At 36.6% G+C, this 9,530-nt stretch overlaps 1 protein-coding gene across 1 annotated transcript; it reads right to left on the bottom strand.

Moving 5' to 3' along the window:
• Window positions 1–7,643, bottom strand: SLA2 (Src like adaptor 2). Its single transcript, XM_026685229.2, has 8 exons — window positions 7,281–7,643; window positions 6,317–6,461; window positions 4,691–4,787; window positions 3,899–3,985; window positions 3,632–3,735; window positions 3,171–3,320; window positions 2,161–2,290; window positions 1–990 (listed from the first exon to the last, which is right to left on the bottom strand). Exons 2-8 carry the CDS (start codon window positions 6,411–6,413, stop codon window positions 840–842), a joined length of 816 nt encoding a protein of 271 aa, XP_026541014.1. The 5' UTR covers window positions 6,414–6,461; window positions 7,281–7,643; the 3' UTR covers window positions 1–839.
• Between the last annotated feature and the right edge of the window lie 1,887 nt (window positions 7,644–9,530).

The following is a 9,530-nucleotide window of genomic DNA, read 5'->3' as shown; positions in this document are numbered from 1 at the left end:
GGTACTCTATTTTTGTGGGTCTTGGACTGGTTTCCTGATTGTTCAGGCTATAATGTAGTTACAATATAAGAGAATATATGTAACTCAAGATTGAAATACGGATTTCTTGGTGCTCTCTGAACTTGGTTGCTTGCTTGTAAACATTTCATTACCCAACTAAGGTCAATGCTAATCAGATTATGAAACATTTGCAAGCAAACAACCAAGCTCAGACATCTCAATGACTCCACTATAATTTATTTTTTATTTTTTATTTGTATTCCTCCTTTATTATTTTTACAAATAATTCAAGGTGGTGAACTTGTGTGCTTTGTTTAATTTTAACATGAAACCAATGTATTATGGCTTTATTAAGCAAACCATGCAGCTTATGAGTACGGCCAGAAGCTGCCATAGGTTTTTGTGTGCCTTTTATATGCCATTTGTGGATACTATATATAGAACCACTTGCATTTCCATTCTACTTTTGGTGGCTCCATTCCTATCATTCTTCCTCTCAGACCAGAGAAAACCTCTTTCCTTGCTTTCCTTTGTTTCTTGAACTGTTGACACGAATGTTCCAATGCTCCATTACAGCCTGGTGAAACAATTATTTGGTTTATTGTGAATACTTCAGTTTTTCCATTACTAATCAATTATGAATGACCAAGTGCAAAATACATGTAGGGAAAATACATAAATAAACTTACACACACACACACACAGAAAAAGATGAAAAGTATAACTATGATAACACTGATTTATGGATAACCACTTTGAATCAACTTGATAAAAATACCACAAATTCAACAGATCTTGTGTTCAAGCTTGATATTCCAGAAATACTTCCAATATTTGCTTTATGTATCTTTGGTTTGCCTTCCTTTTCTGTTTGGTGTGCCCTGTAATGACAGGTCATCGGTCATAAACAGGTAAGTAGTAACTGCTTCGCGCATGCCAAGACTGATGGGTGAGTCTTCGGTTAGCCGTTCTTCTGACAACAAGTCCGAGCTAGACAGAAGAAAACATTTCTGAGCAGCTTGTTAAAAAAATGACTTTGGTTTTTTTATTTTATTTTATTTTGTTTTGTTTCTAGTAATGCAGGCTATAACAACTATCAGCATATTTGGCTTCAGTACACCGGAAAGTTTGCTTTTGCTAATGGCATGGATTTTTTTCCTTGTAGCAACAAATGCAATACTTCCTTGCTGCAGTGGTTTATGTTTGTTACAGCTAAGGATTCTGGAGTTTCAAAGAAACAACTAGTCTCATGGATTGTTTTTAAAATGATAATAGAAGCAGTGTAGAGTGGTGGCCCCCAACCTTTTTGGGCACCAGGGACCGGTTCTGCTGAGAGAGGTTTTCCATGGACCGGAGGGGGCATCGTTTCATGTGCTGCCTGCATCCTGCGGATGGGGTTTCACTTGTTTGCGCAGACCGGTTGCTGACATGCTGCAGACCAGTGCTGATCTACAGACCGGGGTGGGTTGGGGAGCCCTGGTGTAGAGTACTGGTTAAATGGTTGAATTGGAACTCAGGAGACCTCAAAGTCACCTTCAGCTGCAGAAACTCCTTGAGAGATTGAGTCAATCATAGTTTCTCAATTTGCCAGTTCCACAAGTCCTGGGAATAACTGAAGGAGTGCTACAACATAAAATGATGCCCTTGCAGCTGCTGAGGTAAATCAAGGTCATTAAGGAATTGGGATCTGAAAATGACAGCTGCTTCCAGGAAGCATGGGAAGCAGTCCTGAGCACTCCAGGTCCTGCTGGGGGCAGGAAGGGGGCCACCACAGTATTCCCATGGTCTGTCATAAGGGTGAATAATTAGTGGCACTGCCACTGAATGGTCTTAACTTTGATAAATGATCTCATTTCCCAAGGGCTGCCTGTACTCATGTCTTGGTACTTGTCTGGATTATTGCAATGCACACTTGAAGACCATTGGACACTAACTAGTCCAGAACTAGCAATTTTGAGTTTCAGATTATTTGCCTATGTAACACCTGTCAGTTTTTAATAAAACTTAAGATACGTTTTCTTCCATGGGCTGGGGAGACTAAATTGTGCAAACATGATTTTGCAAAACATAAATTTGTTACCAAAATTTGAACAGTCCAGCCAGCCATATTGAGTTCTTCATAAAGGTCGAGTATAGGTTGAATATAAAATATAAAATAACCTCTTAATCTGTTGCCAATTGAGAGATTTTTTTACTTCCACAGGTTTGGGAAGATTATGAAACAAGCTGGAACTAGCTCCTTGGATGAAACATGGTGTCTTCAAACAGCAACATAAGCCATCACTACTTTCTATTAAAGAGAATAAACATAGATTTTCATATATAGGGTTTTCTCAACCTACTGTATTTCAGTAAAAAAAAATCAGCTGCAAGAGTCATGTTGCTTTTTCAGCTTTTTGGTAAAAATGCATTTTATTTTCTTGGTGAAAATATCCAACTTTAAAAATAATTGTTACAGCATGATCACATAACAGACCTAGACTTTTCACCACATTCTTACAAAACCTTGTTTATTAAATTTCTATAGCTATCTCAGCCAAATGACTGGGTGGCTTAAAATTCTAAAACCATAAAACAATCAAAAACATTCCAAAAAGAAATACATACAACAGCCAATAAAGTTAACCAACTAACAATATAGCCAAGAAATGGCCCATAATTCTGAGCCTCAGGCTGGACACAAATAACAAATGGTAGAACTGAATAATCCACTACGCAAAGGTCAAATCATTAAAGAGATCAGATGAAGAGCTGAAAAATAACCGTGAACTTCCAAATTCCCTCCTTTGACAGGTTTCTAAAAAGTTGGTATAAATATACCGATTTTCCCAAATGGTCACTATTTTTTATCCAGACTCCATATTTTAAATTATAATAAAATAAACGGCAATTAGAATTCTAGAAAATTGTACTCAGAATCAAGAGTATGGTGTACAAAAGTTATTTTTCACTGAGAAAAAGCCAGGAATGTGGAATCTTTGTAACACAGATCTTTGGCCATTTCCACCTTACCTCCAAAAGTTTTTTAAAAATTTGCCTAGTGGCCTAACATGCTCTAAAGCAATTCTGTCTCTTTTTTTCTAACATGCACATATACAGAGAGAGAGTGCCAAAACCAGAAACTGAAAAGAATATATAATTTTCTTTATAATTAATTAAAAAATAATTACCAGAATAATAGTCCACCAGTTCATGCAAGCTTGGGAAGGTGAGGCTGGGGGAGATATAAAGCCAGCTGTTTTCCAAACAGTTAATGCGGTAGTGTTTTATACAATTCCAGGATTCATGATTTGTACATCTGATTGATAAAGAGTAGCAACCTGTTTTATCAGAATAAAACAATCTGTAACATTTAGACAGAAAACAAGTCCACCCAATCCTACTGCTAACAGAGATTAATTAAATGTATATGTTTCATTAAATACTCTTGAAAGCAATGAGATTTTTTCTCTGATGTTTAGAGTTGTGCCAGTATCCTTAAAACTTGCATTGTCTTAGTTGAAGAAGAAACCTTAACTATTAAATTCAAATCCATGGTAGACCATGCAAAGCTCACACACTTGATGTACCTTATATTTCCTCACACGAATAGAACTGGGAAATTCCTTGGGACATTGTCTAGAATCCATACCTTTCTTCGCTTGTCTCTTTCTTATGATGAAAGAACCTTCCTGGTTTGCAGGCAACAGCAACAACTGCTCGGCTTTGGCTCGATCAATGCCATCATAGAGCCACCTGAAGTCAAAAATACTGCAGGGGTCAGTTACCTATGTAAAATACGTGTAAGTTAAGGGGGAAATTACTTTCCTTGAGGGTTGAGGATCTCTTGGAACACAGAAACACCCCCCCTCAATATTCTGTGATGTTACTTCAGATAGAGAAAAACCACAATGCTTACCTATGTGAAATTTTAGCTATGTTGTTGCTGGGTACACAGCATTCTTTGCCAGTTGCTACTGACTTGACTTGACACCATTCACTGTCTCTGTGGGAGAAGAAATGTAACTTAAAGCCATGATCTCAAGGAAAACTCTGCTGTACTTCTTGAAAAAGTTCCATTTTTTTCCTTCTAAAATTCTGGTCAAGGAGCAAGCTTTGCCAACAGAAAAATGTTCCACAATTATCCCTTTCTTGAGACTAGATTGGCACCCAAAGAATCTAGACTAAGCATGAAGGAGGGAGGGTAATTTAACCTTCTAGGTGTGTTAGGTTTACAATCCCCAGGCTGACCAGCTACATGGCAACTGGAAATTTTGGGAATTATATTAATGAAAATGAAGATCAAGTTGAGAAAGGCTGAATTAGCCCTTCTAACTACTCAGAGGAGACCTCAAATAATTTAGGCCAGCAGCTCCATAAGTACTACTAGTTTATTTTTTTATTAATTTACATATTTTGTGTATGCTATTTTAAATTTTAAATAACAGTAACATTAAACATAAATGCAATATTGTAACATGTAAAGAGGAAAAATGGAGAACCAGCAACTAATAAACTAATTTGGACAGCTAATACTAAGTAGATATGAAAAACTAAGGTTTGACCATGGATGTTTTCAAAATTGGATTTCCCCACAGTGGGGATCTCCCTAATCTCTCCAGGATATATCCCTCTTGATGACTACCATAATATTAACTGCTCTGCTTGATGCATACCTCAGGTGTTTTGTCCCTTGTCTGTTAATACTCACTCAGATAGCAAACTCAGCTGTTCCCCCATCCTTAGTACTGGTTCTGTGTCTCTAGAAGGAAAATCACTGACTGCAACAATCATGGGGAAATTGGCAACTGCAGATTAAAAGAAAAAATAAACACCAACCAGATTAATCTGTGATTTTAATCTCTCAATATTTGAAATATTCTTGCAAAATGCTTGACATACTATAATGTCTCATTTTAAGATTATCTCACAGCTTCCTCTAGACTAGAATGTAGAAACTGATGTTGATAGAAGATCGTTCCCAACAAAATTGAACCATTTTATTACAACACCAAATTGTTTCCCGTTCATTTGTGGTCAACACAGAACATTTCATTATAGCACTACATAATTCGAATCCAGGATTTGATACAAACATACTCGGATTAAGATATTTCCCTTAGTGCCCGCCCCCCCAGGCTGAAGCCCTCAAGTGAGAATGCCAGACAGCACTCTCTATAGTCAGGCGCTACGGATGGAATTCCCTTGTCTTCACTTCATCTTGTCTACTTCAACTTTTCATTTTCAGCTGCTTACCTGTTAGTTAAAATCTTTTAAAACTAGTCACCTGTTTTTTGCATCTATTTTACCGCAACTGATTATGAATACTCATCCTAATGGCTATAACTACAGTAATTAATATTTTTGCTACTTATTTTATCATTTAATTCTCTAACAATGATACTAGAACTGCCTCTTTTGTTTTTAAAAGTCACTACCACTGCCATTTTTTTTCCTGCTAAACCAGTCTCTTTTTCCTAGGTAAGTGTACAATCTTCCATTTCTCACATTTGGTTGTACTCCATTTGACTCTTGAACTTGTTTTCTGGATTGTTAGCAATTTCCTCCCCCGACAGTTTTGTGTCATCTGCAAATTTAAGAACATCCCTCATATTTCCTCTTTTATAAAGATGTTGAAGAGTCCTTAGGTCAGGACAGAAACCTGAGATACCTTCTTCCATGTGCATATAGACCCATCAAAGAATCCAAATTGGCCAACTGCAAATCCATCTGGTAGTGGGATAATCTGTTCCACATTGTTCCTCACTGCCACATTGTGGGGCAGACTAAATCGTTATAGTTGCTATGTTAATGAGTTTCATGTTCAATCAAGGATTTAGAATTTCTCAACCAAAATTAATAAAAGCTGCTAGATAACTACCATGGAAGTGCTAAAGACTTCCATTTCCAAGTGCACACAGAACCAGATCATAGTACACGACATAAAATTTCACAAACAATATGTATGTATATTTGTATGCATATCATGTGACTGTAATCTTTCTGATAATAAATCACATGACTTGTTATATATGAAAATAAATCATTGCATATAAAAATTAGGTGTCCAGAAGCCTATAAATATTTCCCTCTATTTTTCTGCATGGTCTTTTCTTTTTTCTCTGTCCCGCAAAATCAATATGATGAAGCATTGACTAAGGAGATAAAGATTAAATCTCTCCTTTGCTGTTGTAGACAGCCATGCTGGTGTACTGCTTAAGTCAGTAGACTAGAAACTGGGAGACTATGAATGTAGTCTGGTATAGGCACAAAATCTGTGGGTATTTGTATGGATTGTTGTTTTAAGACTCAGATGGTAGCACAGCATGATCCCTACCTGGCAGGTTTACGCTATAGCTCTGGCTGTGCCTTGTGTTCAGTTGTGGGCTTGTCTGGTTAGCAATCTGTTTCCTCTTACTGGGCAAGCTTCCCATCACAATTCGTTGCTAACAGCAATCTTCCAGAATACCACTCAGAGATGCCTATCAACAAAAGGCAGAAAAGAAACAAAAAAAATTCACATTATTGTTCTTGAAAACTGTTAGGAAAATGCAGGAGAAACCAAATGCCACTACAATTAATCAGCTGCCATTTTCTAGTTTCTTCTAAGGTAGATGTTTTATTAGAGTTGACAGTATTAAATCATACCGCAAACAAGAAACAATAACCTCTGACAGCAGCGGGAGAGAGAGTAAGATGGTAAGATTTAATTCTCCAGCATGGATGGATGAATATTGTTCAGGAATACAGTTATCTGTCTTACATCAGTAATGTAATTAAAAAGTTGTCCTGAATTTAGGGCATAATTAAGATGGCTTCCATCTCAAAGGCTTTTTTCCCTAAGAATTTGCCTTTTTAAAAAAGCTTCTTGCCCTGTAACGTGGAAGGCATGAATTTAATAACTGATACTGAAATGTTCATGTTATGGTAGTAAAAAAATTTTTTTCATTTATCTGCTACTAGCATAATCCTATGAATAAGTTCAGAAACATCTCCAGTGCTGAAAGCATCTTTTTCTATTGGAGTTTGTTAAAAGTTGATGGCTCTTTCCGGAACAAATTTATCACACAGTGGAACAAAAGCATGAGGTTTTATGCTCTTCTTCTTCATCCTACTTCTCTGGCTTCCATTGCACTACTCCTAGCAATCATCTTTACATTTTACTACACAATAAAAAGCTATACCAGTCCGTGAGTTTTTGTATGATAATGCAGTTGTTTTTAACTTTCTCCATTTAAAAAGTATTGTAGTTAGAGTACAATATCTCATATTTTTGTTTAACTCAAAATGGTTGTACTCACCTGTCATTATACCATAGCCAGGTCTTCCAATAGGTGATGCAGGGAATTCTTTCAATGTAGCAGCTCTGGAAATCGATGACAACCACCAGTTCTAACCAGAACACAATTCATATGGTGCTCCAGAGAAACCCCAGCCTTTTTCTTCAGTGGAAATCTCTCAGAATACAAATGTCATTGAGTTGCCTGCAAGCTATTTTTCTATTGGTTTGGATCTTTTGCTGCAGTCTTTCAGGCAACCGTTGTCATGCAGTATACAGGGCCAAATTAATATCACAACAATTGTTATCTTGATCCTTCTTCATGCCAAGTAAACCCAAGCATGATACACGGCACATTAGTATAGCTTTTTATAGCTTTGAGTGCATGTTATTAAGAAGTGTTAAATTCTAAGAACTCCAAACAGTTTAATTTCCTTTGACGTAATGGAAAGTGGTTGATGGCTGTTTCATTTTTCTCCACAGAAAACCACTGTGTGATAAATTATATCCCTAAGACATTGCTATTAGTGTGCAGCATTCTCAAAACAGTGCACAATGGTAGAAAGTGCACTCTATGCTACAGTCAGATTGTTTTAAAATTATTTTAAGGAATTAAAATGATAACGTGAGCATTGCAAAGTAAATCTCCAAAACAATCTATTTCTAAGAAGGCTGTTAGGATTACATAGCCACCCACCTATGAAAACAACTTCTTGGTCGGTGCTGTTTTGCAAATCTTCCCCTCAGAACATAAAAGGTGGAAGGGATAATCAGTTTTACAGGGGTAAAATCTGTGGTAAATGGATGGTTTGTAGCTCTTCTCCAATGGCAACTATTTGGCAAATTCACTGTTTACTCACAATAATTTCAAAAGTGTCTTCAGATTCCAAAGTGTGGGGATTAGTGCATGTTAGTGAATAACAAATTCTTACACAGGAGAAAAATGGAAGTTCCCTTGAAGGCAATTCACACTTAATTTATTCTTAAAGTGGACTTGAACTTACTGCAAATGAAGCATACTCAAGTTTAAATATCTGTCACCATCATGCCAGCTTAAAACTGGCAGAGTAATGTTAATATGCCATTAGAGGCTTTGGTGTTATTTAGTCCTTGCTGGTCACTTATGAAGTCTTATCAGTCTCAGTACCCTAAATTATCATTACCTCTAGCTGAACCCTAACCCTGTACATTTCTGTGTGCACAAACACTAACCACATCCAAGCTTCTGACAAACCAGAGCAACAATGATTGGAAGGAAAGGTGGAGCCAATTAAGTTTGTGAGAGTAATAGTCTCTTGCCCAATTTTTTCAGATAAGTTGTTTTCTCTGCAATGCTGTTCCCAAAAAGAATTTGGCTTCATAATTTTAACCAAATCATACCAAACCAAATTCTTTGAACACACAGGCTACAAACACACTTTTTAAAGCATACAGGATTCCAAATGAAGCACTTTGAACCATGGACAGTTAGAGTGCTTCAAACCTCCAACACCAGAACCCCCACCCCCCACCCCATTAAACGAAAATTCCACTAAGGAGCTGTCTGACAGCATAATTAATCATAGCTAGAATTAATGCAAAGGAGAACTCACAAGTCATGTTTGGAACAATCTTGGATTTTAATTTGCATATTGCACAATGAAAGGTAATGCGAGAGTAGGCTGGGGGGGAATCAGGAAAATATGTGCACACTAGATATTAATACAAAATTAGAAGTTGATTCATACATGGTAAAAAAAGATACCAGAAAATTGTCTCTGATTTCTTAGATCCTGTTATTGCATATATTATTTCTGTTGAAAGTTTTATTAAAATTTGGTTTTTTTAATTTAAAATGTGCTATTGTTCTTTTTTTATTTTTTAAAGAATGTTTATTTCTTAAGAGGAAAGAAAAATATACATTTCTAGTTTGTTTTTGGCTAGCCTTCTTCAGTCTTTTCAGCTTCTAAATCTGAGTTCCATCTGAGGGGAGAAACATATTTTTCTGAAGAGAAGGAATAAATGCCTCTGTCCTCTCAGTTTTTTAATTTGCTGCCTCCTTTCCTTTTGCCTTCCCTCATTACATTTTTTAAGATTTGCTTCTTTATTTGACTTCCAGGATTTGGCTCTATTCAGCCTCTTTTTTCATAAGACCTGTGGTGGCTGAGCTCCCAGACAGCCCTCTTGCTTTCCCTCTTTTTGCTTCCTATCCAACATTTCTATTTGATTGGCAATTGGCTCATCAGAAAAAGGAGGGAAGCTGCTAAATTTTTGTGCTATTTTTAACCTCAGG

This window comes from Notechis scutatus, chromosome 3, assembly GCF_049901735.1.
Source record: "Notechis scutatus isolate UNSWTSFEM ecotype Mainland chromosome 3, rNotScu1.2, whole genome shotgun sequence".
Classification (NCBI taxonomy): domain Eukaryota; kingdom Metazoa; phylum Chordata; class Lepidosauria; order Squamata; family Elapidae; genus Notechis; species Notechis scutatus.
The sequence above is the reverse complement of the archived record's forward strand: the minus strand, read 5'-3'. Positions and strand labels throughout refer to the sequence as shown.